The sequence below is a fragment of the Brassica napus genome, unplaced genomic scaffold (assembly GCF_020379485.1).
Source record: "Brassica napus cultivar Da-Ae unplaced genomic scaffold, Da-Ae ScsIHWf_535;HRSCAF=808, whole genome shotgun sequence".
In the NCBI taxonomy this organism is placed as follows: Eukaryota; Viridiplantae; Streptophyta; class Magnoliopsida; order Brassicales; family Brassicaceae; genus Brassica; species Brassica napus.
Window position 1 is genome coordinate 18,323 of NW_026016601.1, and position 20,207 is coordinate 38,529.

At 34.6% G+C, this 20,207-nt stretch overlaps 5 protein-coding genes across 8 annotated transcripts; 4 read left to right on the forward strand and 1 right to left on the reverse strand.

Moving 5' to 3' along the window:
- Nucleotides 1–1,276: 1,276 nt before the first annotated feature.
- On the reverse strand, nucleotides 1,277–1,880 carry LOC106345371 (rapid alkalinization factor 23-like). The gene has a single exon (XM_013784574.3). The coding sequence runs from the start codon at nucleotides 1,729–1,731 to the stop codon at nucleotides 1,348–1,350; it is 384 nt and encodes a 127-aa protein (XP_013640028.1). The 5' UTR covers nucleotides 1,732–1,880; the 3' UTR covers nucleotides 1,277–1,347.
- A 1,409-nt stretch (nucleotides 1,881–3,289) lies between these two features.
- On the forward strand, nucleotides 3,290–5,852 carry LOC125604406 (alanine--tRNA ligase-like). Of its 3 annotated transcripts, none has more exons than XM_048774808.1 (9): nucleotides 3,290–3,468; nucleotides 3,538–3,684; nucleotides 3,782–3,885; nucleotides 4,133–4,225; nucleotides 4,304–4,406; nucleotides 4,485–4,559; nucleotides 5,055–5,150; nucleotides 5,241–5,328; nucleotides 5,431–5,852. In XM_048774808.1, the coding sequence occupies exons 1-8, from the start codon at nucleotides 3,382–3,384 to the stop codon at nucleotides 5,298–5,300; spliced, it is 765 nt and encodes a 254-aa protein (XP_048630765.1). In that variant the 5' UTR covers nucleotides 3,290–3,381; the 3' UTR covers nucleotides 5,301–5,328; nucleotides 5,431–5,852. The 3 variants fall into 3 exon arrangements, with proteins under 3 accessions (XP_048630765.1, XP_048630764.1, XP_048630766.1); XM_048774807.1 differs by having other exon boundaries at nucleotides 5,667–5,852; XM_048774809.1 differs by having other exon boundaries at nucleotides 5,241–5,325; nucleotides 5,665–5,852.
- Nucleotides 5,853–8,728: 2,876 nt separating this feature from the next.
- Nucleotides 8,729–11,521, forward strand: LOC106452200 (probable protein phosphatase 2C 40). The gene is made up of 4 exons (XM_013894252.3): nucleotides 8,729–8,950; nucleotides 9,656–10,772; nucleotides 10,844–11,108; nucleotides 11,192–11,521. The coding sequence occupies exons 2-4, from the start codon at nucleotides 9,675–9,677 to the stop codon at nucleotides 11,317–11,319; spliced, it is 1,491 nt and encodes a 496-aa protein (XP_013749706.1). The 5' UTR covers nucleotides 8,729–8,950; nucleotides 9,656–9,674; the 3' UTR covers nucleotides 11,320–11,521.
- A 795-nt stretch (nucleotides 11,522–12,316) lies between these two features.
- On the forward strand, nucleotides 12,317–15,560 carry LOC106452202 (UDP-glycosyltransferase 88A1). The gene is made up of 2 exons (XM_048774806.1): nucleotides 12,317–13,562; nucleotides 14,602–15,560. The coding sequence occupies exons 1-2, from the start codon at nucleotides 12,999–13,001 to the stop codon at nucleotides 15,430–15,432; spliced, it is 1,395 nt and encodes a 464-aa protein (XP_048630763.1). The 5' UTR covers nucleotides 12,317–12,998; the 3' UTR covers nucleotides 15,433–15,560.
- Nucleotides 15,561–17,633: 2,073 nt separating this feature from the next.
- Nucleotides 17,634–19,651, forward strand: LOC106452205 (auxin-responsive protein IAA26). 2 transcript variants are annotated; one of them, XM_022719657.2, is made up of 5 exons: nucleotides 17,634–18,236; nucleotides 18,499–18,764; nucleotides 18,856–18,988; nucleotides 19,176–19,243; nucleotides 19,296–19,651. In XM_022719657.2, the coding sequence occupies exons 1-5, from the start codon at nucleotides 17,932–17,934 to the stop codon at nucleotides 19,325–19,327; spliced, it is 804 nt and encodes a 267-aa protein (XP_022575378.1). In that variant the 5' UTR covers nucleotides 17,634–17,931; the 3' UTR covers nucleotides 19,328–19,651. The 2 variants fall into 2 exon arrangements, with proteins under 2 accessions (XP_022575378.1, XP_013749714.1); XM_013894260.3 differs by having other exon boundaries at nucleotides 19,315–19,651.
- The last annotated feature ends 556 nt before the right edge of the window (nucleotides 19,652–20,207 follow it).

Sequence of the window (20,207 nt, forward strand, 5' to 3'; positions counted from 1 at the left end):
ATTGTTTTATGTGTTTTATAATTCAGATTTTGTGGATACATGTCGTTGTTTAATGTTTCACTTGTATATTAACGTTACTTTGTTGTTATAGTATGTAATTATTTTTTGGGAATGATTGATACAACAATGATTAATATGTGATTATATGATTTTTGTGTTAATTGTTGGTGTTAACTTTTGGAGTATATTTATTGTAGTTTTATTATTTTGTTGCTGTCATTAATTGTCGCCTAAATTCTTTATTTGAACCAATTTTAAATGTTTCTGTTTTTAACTTTTGGTTCATCTTAGTTTCAAAAAAAAAAATTTGGGTTCATCTTTTTTTTTTTGTGTTTTGGCCATAATATTTATTTTGTATGTATGGTTCCACTTTTTATTTTTTCAATTCATTTGTTATCTTTTTCTTTTTTTAATTTACGTAAAACTATAACCTATTAAATAATTTTCTACGATTATTTGTAAAGACAACGTGGTCCGGTGGCAAAAGACGGTTTTATGACGGAGGATGTCATGGGTTCAAAACGCAGGTCCTTCTTTTTTGTTTTAGAATTTTTTTTTTTCATTAATGGCAAATTTGTAATTAATTCGTCTTCTTCCTTTTAGGGTTTTCACTTCTACTGCGAAATTTTCATGGCCGCCTCGAACTTTTTTAACATAAAACATCATTTTCTTGCAGTTTTCTTATCAATTTTTGCATAAAAACTGTAGATTTGCGACGTAACATCAAATTCCAAGCGTTTAAAATTCAAAAGCCTGGACTTTTTTGATGAATCCGATTTTTTGTCCGATTTTGATGAAATCGCGGCGGTTCTGTACCGCCGAGCGTTGCAAGGCCGTGTACTCGGCCGAGTTGCCGCGTTTTCGAACATGGCCTGCGGTTGATGAACTATAGTATTCGTCGGTTGAGTGTTCCCGAATCAATGTGAATTTTAAACTGAAAAATTGTATTTAGAACTGAAGGAGAGATGATGAAATCGACTCAAACAGACAAATCAATCTATTATTAGTGACTTTATAAGTTGAATCAATATATAATTATGAGTGATAGAGGAAGGTTTGAGAGATAAGAAGACAGTCCTTTCAAGAAACGTTTTTGCAAGAGAAAAAAAGATGAGAAGATCAATGGAAATAGGTTCGAAGCTTTTTTAGAAGTTTGATGGTGACGTGACCAAACAATACTCTCTGATTGGTTGAATATAATAAATGACGTGGACAGCTTTAGAGTGGAGTATATAGAGCTTTTAGTATAGTATAGATATGCGTATGAATATTGCAATGAAACTGAGAAATTATCTGAAAATTATATATATAAGAAAAAAGAAAAGAATATTGAGGAAAATTACAGATTTATCGCCGGCAGCGAGTGATGACACTGCAGCCGCGAGAGTACGGGTTGGCTTGTGCGCCACGTCGGCAATTGTAGTAAGATGCGCCGCGTCGTGAGCAAGGTACACTGTTTCTCCTCAGCGCACCGTAGCTGATGTACCTCCTGTTCGCTAACATGCGCCGGTTGATCTCCGAGTCCATCTCGAACTCCGCTCCCATTCCTCCGCCGTAGAACAGATCTCCTTCGTCTCCAAACGCGGCGGAAACCGAGCATTCGGCTATGGTACCGCGGCACTCTGTCTCTAACGGAGGGAAGTCGGCGGCTACGGTCAAGTGCTGAACGGCGAGGATTGCGAAGATCGCGAGAATCGCCGCCGTGCCGGAGTTTCTGGAGAGTCCTCTCATGTTTTTCAGTGCACGAACTTTGATGAAAGAGAAACAGAGACGAGGTTTAGTTAAAAGAGAAGTAACATGTCGAAATGACACTGCAGATGTTAGTAATTACGATACTACCACTTGACTTTAGTGTGATGTTAAGACAGCTTTTACAAGTGGGCTCTTTTGTTAGCTTCAAATCTTAAGGGTGTTTAATAATGCCCTAAGTGTTTTGATGGAGACATCCACCTTACTTTTTTTTTTGTTCTTTCTTAATTTTCTTGGTCACTTTTACTCATTTTATAGATGATTTACTGTGGTTGCGCAAAAAAAAAGATGATTTACTGTAATTATATAAACCAATTTAAAAAACTTATAGTGTATGTTTTGTTATTTGAATGAAACTTCTTTTTACTACCTTATATTCACTCTTGAATGTCTTTTATTTTTCGCAAATATCATAATGTTTTTAATCAGAATCATAAGTAGAACAATTATACTACAAAATGTCAATAAGAGTTATGATTATGTTTTGGCTTATGTCATTAACCCATTATGCACATACATTTGAAAAATCTAATGTTTTAAAGTACTAACAATAAAAAACGAGTACAAGGGTAGATAAGAATACTACAAAACGCATTTACTTTTAGTTTGTACAATTATGAATGGTTTTCTACCATGATTTGTGATTATTTCAGATTAAAAACATACTGAGTAAAATGAAACTTTTTTGTGTTACTGTTAGTCTAGTTGTAATTTGTAATTTGTAATTTCATCAAATTAAAATTTTTGTTTTGACATCAATGAAATTGATTTATTATTAAAGCCATCTCGTGCGGCAGCGCCACGCCGCCACCAAACAGAAGATTATGATTTGGACCTACATTTACGGGGAATTGAGCTTTATTTGGCTTTTATTCAGTTTTTCTCAGCAGTTTTTTTTTGTTCTGACGTGTGACTAAAACCATGTGTTCTCACCGATTTACGCGTTTCCATCTCTTAGAATCATAGGGTGTGCCCGGTGTGTGGAGTATGTATTCTTCTGTTCTAACAAAGAATATAATCACAAACCAGGAAAATCCAACAAAAAAAATGGTTTTCTAACTTTTCGAGATTAACATTAAAATCTACAGTAAAATTAGAATGAAATTATTCATCTGCCGATTTTTCAACATCATTTAGTTTCACTCGAAGAAATCATCTTTTCATCCACGAAATCTTCACCACATGAAAAAAATTATCAAACTTCAAGGTTATTTATACACGGGTGTGTGAGAGAGTGTGGTTAAACTTTAAAACAAACGTGAGTGAAGTTGCTTCTATCATAGTCTTAATACATAACCCAAAAACCTCCCAAAAAATGGTGCTAAGGATATCTCTATCCTTAAAATGGAGTAAAAGTGAATATGAACTAAGAAATGCTCTAACTCAACTCCATATCTCATTCCATAATGAAATTAGTCTATTTTTTGTTTGTTCATCAACTCCATTTTGGAGGAAAAAATAAAGTTATACATTGGAGATGTTCTAAACAAATTGAAAATTCGAAGCCCAACAAGGAGATGAAAAGCCCATAATAATGAAGGCCTAATTACACTGCACTTCCTTCTTTGTTTCCCGTTGCTGTGGAGACTTACAGAAAAAACTCGGGAAGGGTTCACACCCATCGGAATCACCATGGATTCTCCTCCTCCGACGAAGCTTGATTATCATGTAGACATGTTTAAACTTCAATCCCAAGCCACGTGCCTCTCCTTATTCAAGGTCCGTTCACCATTCTCGACCTCTTCGCCGTCTTCTTTATATACAATGCTGAATCTCTATATGAATCAGGGGGAAGATGGACGTATAGCTCTTATATTGGACTCCACCGTGTTTCATCCGCAAGGTGGAGGCCAGCCGTCGGACACCGGTTTAATCGAATTCGCCGGTTCGGATTTCAAGTTCTCGGTTCAAGATGTTCGATCCAAAGATGGAATCGTGAGATTTTGAATTGTGTATCTCAATCGTTCCCACTGCTTGATTAGTTTGGTAAAATCTTTATAATGTTTGTGTGTTACATGATTACATCCTTTAGGTTCTCCATTACGGAGTGTTCCAAGGTTCGAATCCTAAAGATGTTGAAAAGGGGAAAGAAGTTCACTTGCTTGTTGATGAATCAAGGCGTAAACTCAATTCCAGGCAAGGAAAGCTAAATAGAAGTTGTAGCTTAGTGTAAAGGTTGATTGTTTGATTGGTACTGGAAGTGTTTTCTGCATAGTGGTTGCTGATGCTCTTCTAATTGATGTGAAAAATGCTTTTGGAGATCTTCTGAGTTGTTATTTAGTCACTGTTAAAGATTGTTCTCATTGTTTATGATGGCAACAGAAGTTTCTGAAAACTAGGTTCTGAGTTGTTAAAGTTTACATTTTTTTTTATTAATGACCAGGTTGCACTCAGCTGGACACTTGCTGGATTTGTGTATGCAGAAAGTTGGGTTGGGACATTTGGAGCCTGGGAAAGGGTACCATTTCCCTGACGGGTAATAAGATATTTGAGAGTTTTGGTCATCAGTTTACCTCTATGCCAAACTTAACTGACAATAGGATATATGATCCAGTCCTTTTGTGGAATACAAAGGAGTCGTTCCACAGGCTGAACTGCTGGTGAAGCAGAAAGAGTTGGAGGCAGAGGCTAATGAACTAATATCCAAAGGAGGAAAGGTAAGTCCTCAGAGTCTCTTTATTCATTGTTGGAAATTCTTAATAGTGATTTTTTTTGGTTGTTGTTCCTTGTATAAGGTTTATGCTGATATATTACCCTATGAAGAGGCATCCCTGCTCTGTGGTGGCACTCTTCCTGATTATATTCCCAAGGTATTTGTTTCAATTATCTTCTTCCTCGATCTCCAATGATTTTTCTCTCAGTATAAACCTCGAGTGTCCAGCTTACGGAGTAGCATTTTTCCTTGAATGACTTCGAGATCTTATAGGAGTGGCAATGTTTATCTTCAGTTGTAGCAAATTTTTTCAGTTAGGCTATATGGAGGCAGTTGATTTTCATAGAATGATCATTTTTGCTTTGAATTAAAGTGTAACCATGATGGATAGATAAATCAGTTTCTGTATCAGTTCTTACTCTCTGTCTAAAATGTTATATCATCTATCTGGTATCTATGTTAGTGATGATTCCGGTAGCATCAAAAGTACTTAACCTTGTTGCATTGCTGGTTAATAGGTATCCAGTTAGAGTAAGCTAGCTAGTTATGCTTGGAAAATAGATAACAAATGAATCCACAATAGATTGTCCTGAGCCACTTCACCTCTTGAAGTATTATCAAACTCATGTTTCTATGTTTACTTACCTTACAGGGCAGCACTCCCCGAGTCTTAAGATTAGGTGAAAACCCTGGGTGTCCGTGTGGTGGCACCCATGTCTCCGATATATCTGATATCATAAGCATGAAGGTACACATCCATTATACCCAGTCTCAAGTATATATCTCTTCCCTTTTTGTTGATTACATGATTCTCTGTACTTCCCTTGTCGTTTCTCAGATCACACAGATGAGAACAAAGAAAGGAATGACAAAAGTTTTCTACACCATTGCATCTTAATTCCAGTTTACAAAAAAAAAAGTCAAAGGTAACCTCATCATCAGACTTCTTCTTGCTAAGATTATAAATCCTGGATCTATACATATGTGTACTATCTTGATAAAACACTAACAACGAAAAACAACTTCAGGTTCTGTGGTTTAAGAAAGAGACGTAGTAGTTAGGAACTTTGCAACTAGATGCACATAACACAACAGCTTGCAGCTAAGATGCACATAAGAGAGACAGCTTGCAGAAAATGGACAATCTATATTTGAAAATTGCTTTCCAATAAAGACAAAACTGAAACCTCTCCTGTTCATTAGAAATTTCCAAAAGAAAAGGTACGTAAGCTAAAATGGGATTGTCATCGAATGTCAATTTCAGGGAAGGAATTGAAGTGATGACGACTGTTTCAATCAGTTGGCTTCAACAGCAAGCAGCCTCTCCTGTGCTCAACAGCCACCAATTAGTATTTTGTGGGTATTTTTTTTATATCAAAACTACTAAACGACTCTCCCTATCATTGATAAGTCGTATATTGATATGATATTGATGTGATATGATCTTCCACTCAGCCTCTTATTAGCATTACAATATTGACTCTTGGTTTCTATAATCATACCAAACATTTGGTTCGATAATTTTTAATGATGCATCGCTAAGGTATAGGAAAAAAAATTAGTGTAGAACGCGATCTCAAGCTGTAAACCGGAATTTTAGTTTACCAAACCGAATCTATTGAGTGATTTGCGTGGTTGTTAAGCTCTGATCAAGGAAACCGGTCAAGCTTGAACAAGTCTTTGTTGTTCAATACGGAGACCGGTCTGAGGTTGTGGGACTTTTTCAATATGTAGAAAATCGAAATCGAAATGGATTTTCTTTCAGGTGTGACCTCATAAGTTAGATAATAGTAGCTCCAAATAAACCAAGTCAAAATCGATAAACGTATATAAATTCATATAGCTTTTTCATTGCGTCGTTGTGATTATTTAATAATTTTCGTGTGGCTTCTTCGTCAGGTTTAACAAATTTTGATTAAACAGTAGTATAATAAAATTAAAAAAAAAAAAAAACACTAGTATAATATATTCTGAGAGAGATGTAAAATGTAAAGAACCGCTCCCGTTTCTTACGTCACTCGACCTAACTTGTAAACATTCCCGACTTTTTTTCTTGCTCACCATTTGAATAGTATTATTTGTGTGTACTATTTATTTTATAAGTTACTTCCTTGCGTCTCTGTTTGCGGCAACTATGATGTACGACACGTTGATATCTAGTGACTAGTAGCCTAGTACTCAAAATTTTATGATTTTTGTATAACGTCACTATGTATTTTGGGGGGTTTTATATTATGCTGCCCATCCAGACTGCAATATTTGTATTATAAATATTTTGTAAATTATTTACCTGAATATGGATTAACATAATTTACGCTACTATAATAAAATATGAAAGCTGTTTTATCTCTGAAAAGGTTATATACAGTCGATCCTTCGCATCAGAATGTGCTAGAGTGGAGGAACATGTGGGTTTATGTCATAGGATGGATGTCAAGAAATTTACCATTTTAAATTGCATACATAAGCCCTCTTGTAATTTTAATATGATGTATCGTGGGAAACTAGACAACAAACAAAAAATGGAGGTTATTTGCTTAATCTTATAGTATTATTAATATATATTGTTACATTGAGCAGTCCAAGAAAAATAATAGAGAGGTAGGGATCTGAGGATGACATAAGCATAGACAATGTCAACTAACACACTTATTGCCTTCAATTTGTTGACTATAGTTTTCAATCTCGTCTATAGATTTGTTTGGTTATGGTTATTTACGAAGGTTATACGTTATAACAACAACAATGCATATTTAACAGATTAAAAAATTATATTAATTTCTTATAATTTTTCCTTTTCGAAAAGTAGTTTTAACAAGGCCATCAAAAATTTCTAACATCTTTTTTATCAGAAGGATCTGAAAGTATCCTACCAAGAAAATTTTACTTTAAAAGTCTAAGATTTAATATTGGATATAATTTTCTAAAATCTGTATGTATGAATTCTACCAAACATATCTTCGGTTTCTATATAATAATTTACTCATTTAAATTTATAGTATTTTAAATAACTATATACAAAAAGTAAAATCATTTTAATTTTAAACAACACATAAAATTGTAATTAAATATTAAAATGGCTTAAAATAATTCAAAACATGTTTTTGTTCTTAAACTAGTTCAAAAGGGTCAACATAACTAAATTAAGTTACATTAAAACTAAAATAAAAATTATATATGCTTTCTACAGATATATCAAAATAAATAATTAGGCATAGCCTATATGAGTCAGTCTCAGTTGCTGACAAAAATATATCAAAATAAATATTTAAACTAAAATTTGAGGTTTTGGAAATTTCTTTTTGATTTTTTTCTTAAATATTTTTAAATAAATTTGAATTACATGCATATCTAGTAAAACATTACTAAATATACATAATATCTTATTAAATTTAGGAAGATAATGATAACATGTATAATATCTTTATAAAATTAGGAAAAAATCATAAATATGTATTTTCAAATGTATTTTTAGATATGTATTTAATAAGACTTTTGTGAATATGTATTTATGAATAACTTACTGAATTAAAGTTATACCTATATTTAGTAAGATATTTTTGAATATGTATACATCTTCTTAAAGTTGTTAGAAGATATTCCTGAATTTAATATCTAAATTTATGAAAATATTATAAATATTTAAAAATATCCTTGTACAATTTATAAAATATTATGTATTTAATATTGTTTTTTTAATATGCACATAGTTCAAATTCACGAAAACGTCATATACACATTTAAAAAAGTTTTTCCAAAATATACATACAAGTTACATTTAAAAAATTTAACTAAACGTTTGCGAAGTCCTTCTTGAATTTGAGAAACTGTTTTTGTTTATAAATTCAGAAAATTTCATACACATTCAATAATGTTTTATAATATTTTTTTTAAAAAAAAATCACATCCCAAACAAAACATAAAAAAAAATTAATTTAAAAAAGCAATTTTGAAATAAAAAATTTAAAATTTCTTTTGAACATTTTGAAAAAAGATTAAATTTTATATTTTCAATTTTGTTTTATTTATTTATTTTATCACAAATTAATGAAGCTAGTGATTATACTTTTGTCATAAAATATTTGATATCTTAATTAAATAACCTCAGACATTAAAATATATGATGAATGATTTATAAATAGATAAAAGAGATTTAATAAAATTAGATATTAAAATACAATAATAATTTATTTTAACCAAGATAATAAAGTAGCATATTTTTCCGTGTAAAACTGAGCTTTGAATGAAAAATATATAAAAAAGAAGCGAAAAGGTAAGGACGAATCAGAGAGAGAGAGAGAGAAAGGTTATAAAGAGAGGGAGGCATCGATTTTTTTTAAAGAGACCCAAAATTAGCAAAGAAAACATTCACTCGTTAGCTCTTCTCCTCCATCCATTCTATATTTCCTCTTCTCTCTCTCTCTCTCTCACTCTTTTCTTATTCGCTTCCTCCTCCTCCGATTCGCTTTCTCCTGTGACTTCTCTCCGGTTCTTCGAATCCCTCTTTGAGTTTTCTCCATCCGCGTTACTAATCCTTTCTACGTTAAGGTAAACACAAACACACGTTATCACAATATTCTGTATAGTCTCCAATGACACCCCTATAATTCGATACTCTTGATTCACGGTTTTGTAATCCGGTTTGCCTGTTACTGCTTTTGTTCTGTCAGTGGAGAATTATTAATACATCAGTGTTTAGGAGATTTCCTTCAGACAACAGTGTTCAGTAGATTTTGTTAATGACCACTTACAAAACATGTATCTCTCTCTCTGTTGTATGGTGAATAAGTCGATATTCTCAAGGCAAAATTTATGAGATTTTTTTTTTTTTTCTTTCATTCATTTTATCGTTAGTTTCCTCTGTTTCTGTTTTTTTTTTCTTCTCTGTAAAACATTTTTATCTGAATCCTTTAGCAGCAACAGCTTCTGTGGTCTGCATTTAATATTTGTCCTATGGTAAAAATATTGTTTTTTTTAACTCCACATGTAACTTGTGCTAACTGTGAAAATGTTTGTTATTTTGGCACCAATCTATCTTTCACTTTCGCTCTCTGCTTATACTCACCACCACGTATCTTGTCTCTAAGGTCATTACTAATGCTAAGTTTCTCAGTTTCAGATTTGATTAGGACTGGTTTTTGGATCAAAAACACTTTGATAATAATAACAAGTCCTTTTTTGTACTTTTCTTGGTTAATGGCTCTTTTGATTGATAAGCAAAATACTAAACTAGATCTTGTTTGTTTGTTACAGAAACATTTTTTTCAACAAAATGCAGCAAGAGACGTTAAGTGATCCTTATGGAGAGATTGAGATAAGCTTTGGCTATCAATGCAATAACAACAACAATAACAACAATAATAATAAGAAGACGATAGGAATCCCTGAAGATGCTATTGTTCCTGATAGCCGCGGCGTTCTTGCTGGCTTTAGGCTTCAAAAGACAAGCAGCTTCTCTTGTCTCTCAGGTGCTGCTTTAAGCGGTAACCCTACACTAGCCAACACCAACATCTGCAACGGAGTCATCGGCTCCGAGATTCTACCCTCTCTAGACTCTCCCAAATCCTTCAGGAAAGTTCCCTCTTCCCCCGCGCTTTCCAAGCTCGACATACTCTCTCCTTCTCTCCACGGAAGCATGGCGAGTCTCAGCTGCAGCCCGAGTCCTCCCGAGCCCGAGTCTTGCTTCTTGACCTCCATGAGTTCTCCTTCTTCCTCTCTGAACGAAGGGTTTGTCCTCTCTGCTATGGAAGTTCAAGTCGCGGGTGGTGCTGCTGGTGAAGATAGAGTTCAGGCCGTGTGCTCTGAGGAGAACGGTTGGCTCTTCTGCGCTATCTACGACGGATTCAACGGAAGAGATGCTGCTGATTTCTTGGCTTGTACTTTGTACGAGTCCATTGTTTTCCATCTCCAGCTGCTTGATCACCAGATGAAGACGCATCAAGATGTTGATGATGGAGGCGTCAGTGTAATAGTAGACTCTTCTTCCTCTGATTTGTTCAGACAAGGAGTGTTGGATTGCTTGAACCGCGCGCTTCTCCAGGCGGAAAACGATTTCTTGAGGATGGTTGAGCAAGAGATGGAGGAGAGACCGGACTTGGTGTCTGTTGGTTCTTGTGTTCTGGTCACTCTACTTGTCGGGAAGGATCTTTACATCATGAATCTAGGGGATAGCAGAGCTGTGCTAGCGACGTACAACGGTAACAAGAAGCTGCAAGCTGTTCAGCTCACGGAGGATCACACTGTTGATAACGAAATCGAAGAAGCTAGGCTATTGGGTGAGCATCTTGATGATCCCAAGATCGTTATTGGTGGGAAGATCAAAGGGAAACTTAAAGTGACACGTGCGTTAGGAGTTGGTTACTTGAAGAAGGTATTGTTTTATAACATCATAGTAGCTTTTTTTTGTCTTTTGTGGTCTCGTTTTAACTTTTATTATTGCAGGAGAAACTGAACGATGCACTGATGGGGATTCTTCGAGTTCGTAACCTTTTGAGTCCGCCTTACGTTTCGGTGGAACCATCGATGAGAGTTCACAAGATAACGGAGTCAGATCACTTTGTTATAGTTGCAAGCGATGGTTTGTTTGATTTCTTCAGCAACGAGGAAGCGATAGAGCTTGTTCATGGCTTCATTGCTAGTAATCCTTGTGGTGATCCAGCAAAGTTTCTACTTGAACGTCTTGTAGCTAAAGCTGCTGCTCGTGTTGGTAAGCCAATGTTTAAAAAATTTCTTTAGATATAAGTTTTTATTATCTATAGTAATAACAACAACTACTCTTTTGAGTTTTAGGGTTCACGTTGGAAGAATTGTTGAATGTTCCGGCTGGTAGGAAAAGGAGATATCATGACGATGTGACTGTGATGGTAATCACTCTTGGTACAGATCAACGCACTTCAAAGGCTTCTACGTTCGTGTGATGATTGATGATGATGATGATGATGGCGACAAATCTTTAGATTGGTGAAATTGTACATACAGTCAACTCTTGATCCCCACTTAAAAATACGTTTGAAACTGATCTTGAGTTTTTCTATTTATTTACTACGTTCGTATTTTTATTCAGTGTATAGCAATAGTACCGTACTAATACTGTATCCTAGTTTGAGGTTTTTTTGGTTTTTTGCTTTTGCTGTTTTGTTTTTTTTGGGTTAGTCTGTCTGTCACGGCCAAGCCAATTTGGTTTTTGCACTGTTTTTTGACCTTATGGTTTGGTCTGTAACACTACAGACAGAAACCGGTTATGCTAATTGGTTAACGACTATTTGAATAAATGGGAGATGAGAAGAGCATTAAACTGAAACTGGGAGACAGATAGTTTGACACAAAAGTGTGTGCTATATTATCTCTAGAGCTGAGCAACATGTTTCATCAATCTTCACTCTCTGTGTTTTTAGTCTTGCTTGTGACTGTTGAGAGTGTTTCTCCATAGAAAATGCTTAAGTGTTGGCAGGTCACCAAATTAGATTTTGTAAATCATAACAAGGAGATTTTGGAACTCCTCAATCACCTCTTTGCTTTGAAAATTCTGGTTATTCAGAATTGATAAGGGGTTCTCAGAGTGGGGAAGGTAGAAGACGCATATGGTTTATATGAGAACGTTCTTAGAGATGGGTTGAGGAGTCATGATCTTGTCTTCTTAAACAAGTTGATTAACATATTTAAGCAAAAATAGGTTAGAGTGGAGGTGTTAACAAAGGTTGTGTGAGTGTGGGGAATTCATACCAAGAGTTGCTGCTTTTATTAGGCCTTTATTTGAGTCCAATGCACCTGATTCAGAAGTGAGGTTATTGCAGCTTCATAAACACTCTTGGAGCAAATGAGCTATCTAAGGAAGATAAAACCCGAGTTGATGTTGATGTTGACGCTTACAATGCGCTTATGTCAGGAATGGTGAAGGACCTGAAGGCTGGTATGATAATGAAGCTTATTTGTTGCTTAGAATGATGGAAAAAAATGGCTGCATCCCGGATGTAAGTTCACATAATATCATCCTCAATGGCTTTGCTAGATTAGAAATGTTTGAAACTATGAAGCATTCTGGGATTAAGCCTGATGGTGTCACCTCAACAGGAGTGAGAAGAACTGTTGCTTTTGTGACTTATCAAATTTTTGGTGACTTTTCAAATTTTTACAACTTGTGATGTTTTCTTTGTCGTAAAGTGGATCCATTATCCATGCACCGCCATTGATTGATTGGTCCATGTATATTTTCCTCCACAAATCATAATCTGTCTCCAATCAGAGAGCCGTGTGAGACTCTAAACCATACTCCCTCCGTTTTTTATTATAAGTCGTTTTAGAGAAATTTTTTTGTTCCAAATTATATGTCGTTTTCGATTTTCTATGTAAAATTTATTAATAATTAATATTGTATGACCAATGGTAATATATCTTATATTTTTCTATTGGTTGAATTGTGGTTAGATAAATAATTAATGATGTTTTTGTTTATAAAATATAATAAATTAATGGTTTTATTAATCTACGTGCATACGTATAAAACGACTTATATTAAAAAACGGAGGGAGTATCATTTACATCATCTTCCAACTTCACATTCTTCTACTCATCCTTGCAACAAAGCTCACAAACCCCAATGGAGAAGCAAGAAGCAATAGTTCTTTATCCATCACCACCAATAGGCCACTTAGTCTCCATGGTCGAGCTAGGCAAACTCATCCTCTCCCAAAACCCATCTCTCTCCATCCACATCATCTTAGTCCCACCTCCTTACCAGCCCGAATCAACCACCACCTACATCTCCACCGTCTCCACCTCCTTCCCTTCAATCACCTTCCACCGCCTCCCAACCGTCACACCCTACTCCTCAACAACCTCACAAAGCCACGAGGCGCTCATCTTAGAAATCATCTGCTTCAGCAACCCGAACGTCCACAGGACTCTCTTCTCCATCTCCCAAACATTCAACCTCCGTGCCATGATCATCGACTTCTTCTGCACCGCCGTGCTAGACGTCGTCGCCGGTGACTTCACTTTCCCGGTTTACTACTTCTTCACCTCCGGAGCCGCCTGTCTCGCCTCCTTCTTCCATCTCCCTACTCTTGACGAAACAACCGCTGGAAAAAACCTCAAAGACGTCCACACGCTGCTCAACATCCCCGGCGTTCCTCCGATCAAAGGCTCTGATATGCCTACTCGGGTACTGTTAAATTCGGTTTTATCATGAACTTCCTATTTAAAACCTATTTACCTATAAATAGATCTCTAACTTTTACATCCTCTGTTCCTTATTGAACATTACTTTGATATTTTTTTCTTATTACATTAGAATTGTTATTTTACAATTTCAATACAACTTATATTTAGTTTTAGCTCAATATTATGATAAAATATATTAATTTTATAAATAAATGTATTTATCTAAAATGATATTGATTAAAGAGAAAAAGACTAGGATAGCACCAAACCAAGTTTTTGTTCCCAAAGTAGTACTCAAGGCTCAAAATCACAAAAATATGTTTTATTAAAGAGGTAAATATACACGTATACCCCTTGGGTTAATTAATCCAAACCTTAGAGTTTAGAGTTAAGGGGTGGGGTTTTGGAATTAGGATTTAAAATTTTATAAAAAATAAATACTAAAATAAAAATAAAATTTTTAAAAACAGTTTCAAAAAGTATTTTTAAATTATAAAAAGAAAATTTGAAAAAAAAAATATTTGAAAAAAAAAATTCAAAAACAAAATTATAAAAAATTCGAATCTGAAAACAAATAATCTGAAACTATAAAAAAAAAATTTCATTTTTTTATTTTTATTTTATTTATTTTTATTTATTTTTGTTTGTTTATTTAATTTTAAACCAAGGGTATTAGAAATATTTTACCTTTTAATGAATGTCATTTTTGTGATTTTTTCTTTCTAGTGTCATTTTTGAGATATAAACTTTAAAATGTGATATTATTGACAATTGCCCTTGATTAAATAGATGGCATTAATAAAAACATAAATGTATTTTAATTCGTTTTTTTTTAATATTTGGAAAATGTATAAGTGCCATTTTTTATAATAGGTAAACGAAGAGAGTATATATTATTAGTTAATTATTTCTCACACTTTCATTTTTCTTTTTGGTAAAATGTTAAATTATTATACTAATTTTTCAATTTCGAATTTGAGACAGACTCATTCATTCTTTTTTTTTGTTTTGATCATAGACTTTCGTTCATTTATTAACAGGTACTTGACCGCAACGATGAGGTCTACGATGCATTTATATCCTTCTCTAAGCAGCTCTCGCACTCTTCAGGGATCATCATCAACACGTTCGAGGCATTAGAGAACAGAGCCATCAAGGCCATAACAGAGGAGCTCTGTTTTCGCAATATTTATCCAATAGGACCGCTCATTGTTAAGACAAGAACCGGAGATAATAAAAACGTAGATTCTTGTCTGAACTGGCTAGATTCTCAGCCAGAACAGAGTGTTGTCTTCCTCTGTTTCGGGAGCTTGGGTTTGTTTTCGCAAGAACAGCTCAAGGATATTGCTATCGGTTTAGAGAGAAGCGAGCAGAGGTTCTTGTGGGTGGTTCGTAATCCACCAGAGTTACAAAACCAAACAGAACCGGACTTGGAAGCTATATTACCGGATGGGTTTTTAAACCGAACCGGAAACAGGGGAATGGTGGTTAAATCATGGGCTCCGCAAGTTCCGGTTCTGAACCATAAAGCAATCGGTGGGTTCGTGACTCACTGCGGCTGGAACTCTATTCTTGAAGCTGTTTGCGCGGGTGTGCCGATGGTGGCTTGGCCGTTGTATGCTGAGCAGAGGTTTAATAGAGTGGTGATTGTGGATGAGATCAAGATTGCTATTTCGATGAATGAATCGGATACGGGCTTCGTGAGTTCCATGGAGGTGGAGAAACGAGTTCGGGAGGTAGTGGAGGAGGGTCCGGTTAGGGAGAGGACCAAGGCTATGAAGAATGCAGCTGAATCAGCTTTGGTTGAAACCGGTTCGTCTAGGAACGCGTTGACTGCTTTACTCGAGTCGTGGAGTCCAAAGCAAACTTAGACTCTGCGTCAGGTTGTTGAATTACTATTGGTTAAAAATTATCAAAAATTAAAAAATACAGTACGATACATTTATTATGGTAGTTTAATATGTTTTTGTGAAAGTAAACAATATATCTTTGTGGAACAGATGAAGTAGTTCTTTGTTAAACCAACAAATGGTATTAGAATTTGTCATAAGAGTGAAAAGAGAATCCGCTCAGTTACTAAGCGTTTTGAAGTTTGATGGAGATTATAAGTATTGAGCTATACTCATGAAAATAAATATTGATAGTGAATTATTAAGAGCATGATTAACCCTTGTACAGATTCTTAAGTGAAATTTTTTCTACTAAAAAAAATAAACCAATCGCGGACTACCACGTATCAGTGAGACTCGTGAACAGTGCAAAAACCGAGTTAGAAACACCCCTTACAGAAGAGACATGGTTAATAATGCTCTAAGAATACATTACTAGATTAGTTTATAACAACACACACTATTTTGAACTGAGAGCTTTATTAAAGTTTGTGTATGGTTTTTGAAACTATTATGTATTCTTAACAAAATTTAGTTTATTTATCTATTACAGACGATGAGAGTGTACAACTGATGATAGTAATACCCTAAAAGTTACAAAAAAAAAACTCTGCATACTAATAGTTAGTGCATAAAATAATTCATTGATTTAGACAACTTTATATATGGTTTTAAAGTGTTAGATTGTATTTTCTTGGTGAAAATGTGGGAAGAACATTATTGATACCACTATTCTCTTCACTATCTTTTTTTTTCCTTTTTCTTTCTCCTTTCCTGATATGACATTCATTTCACGAGTTGTTTTTGTTCATTATCTCCTGAGTCGGCTGCTTTTAATCGAATGCTTTGTAAAAACTTTAAATCAAAGCCGTAGCCTTAGCTCGTGTCTATTAACTTGTACGGTGGTGATTAATGGCCAAGATTTAAACCTGTATGAAATCTTAATATCATGTGCAAGTGCAACATGTGTCCACTGTCTACTTTGTCGCGCAGATCTAGTAATAGTTTTCTTTTTTGAGCAACTTCTAGTAATAGTTTTCTAAAATTTAATTTAATACTCTGCTGTTCCACTTTAAACTATCGACGGTAAGAGATAAGGAAGTGCGGTTAATTATAAACCGGAGGAGGTTAACCGTGGTTAAGGTTTGTCTGGACAGTGAGGGAAGAAAGTCACGGAGTTGGGTAAAACGGAGACAAGTATGACTAGCGACACACTCTTCTTTCTTTTACAAAAATACCCTTCCTTACTTGACCGGAACTCTCCACTCACACGTGGGAGAGACATGTGCGTTCCGTTTCTCCGCCTGAAAAAAAAACAAATATAAATAAGTTTTAGCTTAAAATATCTTAATTTTGTGAATTAAGATGCTACTATTTATGTCTTGAGAAAATTAACAAGGATTAGGAAACAAACAGTTGACTATTACTTGGTTACAATCGCAATCCACACGTACGCAATGTTTTAGCTTTTGACAAAATTATTGATTAGCTACCTAACAATTTGACCCTTTTTTATTGTGTGTCAAGTTCAATAAACGATCACCTATTTAGAGACGACATGCAGATTCGTATGTACACCCATTTCTTAGATTCTTTCAGTTTATCTTCCCATGCGGTTCATTTATTATACGATGAACAGAAAAGAAAATTAAATTTAGTGTATATTAGTAGATAGTGTTATACTACTATATTAAAGTTTTACATAGAAAGAAGCATGGGGATATGCGTCTTATGGACAGTGGATAAGAGAACAGACCACACATTATGGGATCTTCCCTAGTTCCTTATTGTTATCATATTTTAAATGTTTTTTTTTTCAAGTTGTTTACTGGATTTATGCATTTAATTATTTCTTTAATACTTTGCTTCTTTCACTAGATAATTAGCGATATTTGAGGCAGAAAAAAGATAAGATTGAGTGTGTTTTACTCCAATAAATCTCCTAAAGCCTATATCCCTTTTTACTGCTTTTTTCATGTCAAGAAAATTACTGTTTGCTCTTTTGTAGAGTATGTAATTTTTATGGTCCCTTTTTACTTCAGCTTTTGGGGTTTACGAGTAAAAGTGGAGTCACTCTCTTGCTCTCCTTTTTTTGTAGTTTTTTTTTTTTCTGATCAATAGTGTTGTTTAATAATCGACTCTATTAATAATAGATCCCTTTCAGAATCTAGAGAGAGAACAAATTAAAAAAGGGTATGTGTGTATGAGAGAGAATCCACCAAAGCGTGCACGAGAGAGAGAAAGAAGAGCACCACTTGTATAAAACCCACCACTTGTCTTACCATATCTTCATTACATCTCTCTCTCTCTCTCTCTCTCGGTTTTGTGAGACTGTTTCTATCTTAGGGTTTTCTTAGGTATTTTTCATTTAAAACGTCTCTTAGGGTTTGGTGAAGAATCTCTGTCGTACGTCTCCCCTTGTAAGCAAGCGAGATAAGGACTCTTCTTGCGTTGTAACCAAAACAAAACAAAAAAAACACAATGGAAGGTTGTCCAATAAGCAGAGAAACCTGTCCTAAACTCCTTGATTTGATTCCTCAAGAAAGAAAATGGTACCATGATAAAGAGAAGAACAACTCAGATCAAGAAAAGAAACTTGAGCTAAGGCTTGCACCACCCGGTGGTGATGAAGAAGATCTTTCAGCTATGAAGAAGAAGAAGAACTTAGAGACAAGAAACAACATCAAGAAGGAAGCTGAAGACAAACCTATCTTCAATCTCAGTGGAAACCATTTCTCTCCTTCCAACAAAACCACTTATGCTCCTCCTCACATCTCTCATAAAAGGTATCTCCTTTTTTCCCTACACTGTTAAAACTTTTCTTACTTTGACAGAGCATATTCTCTAGACACTAGGGACCCATCACCTGAATTCTCTGTTTTTTCTTTCCTTTTTTACCCTCACATGTTTTTTTTTCGAAACTTTACCCTCACATGTTAAATTTCCAATATTTACTGCCTGGTTTACTCTGTTTTACTCTGCTTTACTCTGTTTTTTTTTGTCTGGTGTTAATATATAATATATTTGTTTTTAATGAATGGTAAAAAGAACTGCTCCTGGTCCAGTGGTGGGATGGCCTCCGGTTCGTTCGTTCAGAAAGAACCTAGCGAGCTCAAGCTCTTCAAAGCTCGGAAACGATCAAATCAACAAGAGTGGTGAGGGAGAGAAGCAAGTCGAACCTAAGAGGGAAGGAATGTTTGTAAAGATAAACATGGATAGTGTTCCAATAGGTAGAAAAGTCGATCTCAATGCTTACAGTACCTACGAACAGCTCTCTTTAGCTGTTGACAAACTCTTCAGAGGTCTACTCGCAGGTTAAAACTCAGTGTGTTTTGTTTTATTAGTATTCTGTAGATAATGATTCTTGTTTTATTGAGTGTGTTTTGTTTATGTTGTTTGTTTTAGCTCAAAGAGACACCTCTGGTGGTGAAGGAGAGGAGCAACCGATCATTGGTTTATTGAATGGTAAAGGAGAATTTACTTTAACGTATGAAGACAATGAAGGAGACAAGATGCTTGTTGGGGATGTTCCTTGGCAGTAAGAATCTTTTCTTCTTTTCTTCTCTGAATCTGATTCAGTGTTTTGCAGAATCATATTCTTAAATCATATAAAAACAAAAAGTATATAGTATTACTTTTTGTTAGCGTTTTTTTTTTCTCAAATGGATTATTCTTTATGGAAAGAATGGATACTAACTAATCTTATATATGTGCTTTAAACATAGAATGTTCGTTTCATCTGTGAAGAGACTGCGTGTGATTAAAAGCTCTGAGATTTCATCTGCCTTGAAATGTAAGCTTCTATGTTCTTATGGTAATATGTTTTATAGTCATAACTAGAATAGTTTTCATCTGTATTTGCAGTTGGATGCAGTAAGCAAAGAGAAAATGAGGAACTGAAGTGGCTTTCAGGAACTTCTGTCTGCGTCGAAGGGTCTCATAGTTTTTAATTTGTACATCAGGTTTTTGTTATATATAAGAGATAATCATTGGCTTTTGTTCAGAGAGACATTTGATCTGATCTTGATATAATCTTCCCATGTCAAGACACTCAACAATGAGATCATAGAAGCGATGTGTGTGTAAAAAGCATTTAATTTACGAAATGCTTTTAGGAAGATACTTGGAACATAATGATCATATCATGTCTACATAGCTCCTTTAATAATGTAAAAGGCTGAGAATAAAATTCCATTATTTATCTTCTGTTATTTTAAATAAATTTGAGTCTGTACATAAGATTAAAAGTTGAAAACTCAAAAAAGATTTTTCAGAATGATCAGTCTATATCGATAATTTTGGTGGCTACCATCTATTTTGTTATACACTGTATTGCATTATCTATCACCATTCGGCCGTGTCTCGGTGGACCGACTGAAACATCACAATTCCCAAAGGGAACTTGTTTAATTTAGCATATTGTTTTCGTTTAACTATTTTGCATAACGTTTAAAGTAAAAAAACTGGCCGACGTAGGAATAATCTCAAATTAAGTACAGCTTCGACTTCGAGATAGAACTTTGAGCACAACCAAGTTACTTATAACAGAGTAGTAGAAAACCTTCTAATCTTGTAGTAACATAAAAGTATTCGAATATCTCGCCGTGGCTATGCTGTTTAACAATATGCAGGAGCATGTACCCATTGAAAATCACCAAAAACTATCCACATTAGCAAGAGTTGTTTTTTTTTCTTTTCATCGGGTTGAGGACCTATATAGAATTTCATTTTCTAATTTAACATACGCAGAATTTAAA

Bases quoted from the DNA above. Each gene is read 5' to 3' on its own strand.
- LOC106345371 (XM_013784574.3), bottom strand. From the start codon at position 1,731: ATGAGAGGACTCTCCAGAAACTCCGGCACGGCGGCGATTCTCGCGATC.
- LOC125604406 (XM_048774808.1), top strand. From the start codon at position 3,382: ATGGATTCTCCTCCTCCGACGAAGCTTGATTATCATGTAGACATGTTT. The intron at 4,407-4,484 runs GTAAGTCCTCAG...TCCTTGTATAAG, and splicing joins TAATATCCAAAGGAGGAAAG to GTTTATGCTGATATATTACC. The intron at 4,560-5,054 runs GTATTTGTTTCA...CTTACCTTACAG, and splicing joins TTCCTGATTATATTCCCAAG to GGCAGCACTCCCCGAGTCTT.
- LOC106452200 (XM_013894252.3), top strand. From the start codon at position 9,675: ATGCAGCAAGAGACGTTAAGTGATCCTTATGGAGAGATTGAGATAAGC. The intron at 10,773-10,843 runs GTATTGTTTTAT...TTATTATTGCAG, and splicing joins GAGTTGGTTACTTGAAGAAG to GAGAAACTGAACGATGCACT. The intron at 11,109-11,191 runs GTAAGCCAATGT...TTTGAGTTTTAG, and splicing joins TAAAGCTGCTGCTCGTGTTG to GGTTCACGTTGGAAGAATTG.
- LOC106452202 (XM_048774806.1), top strand. From the start codon at position 12,999: ATGGAGAAGCAAGAAGCAATAGTTCTTTATCCATCACCACCAATAGGC. The intron at 13,563-14,601 runs GTACTGTTAAAT...ATTTATTAACAG, and splicing joins GCTCTGATATGCCTACTCGG to GTACTTGACCGCAACGATGA.
- LOC106452205 (XM_013894260.3), top strand. From the start codon at position 17,932: ATGGAAGGTTGTCCAATAAGCAGAGAAACCTGTCCTAAACTCCTTGAT. The intron at 18,989-19,175 runs GTAAGAATCTTT...CTTTAAACATAG, and splicing joins GTTGGGGATGTTCCTTGGCA to AATGTTCGTTTCATCTGTGA. The intron at 19,244-19,314 runs GTAAGCTTCTAT...CTGTATTTGCAG, and splicing joins GATTTCATCTGCCTTGAAAT to TTGGATGCAGTAAGCAAAGA.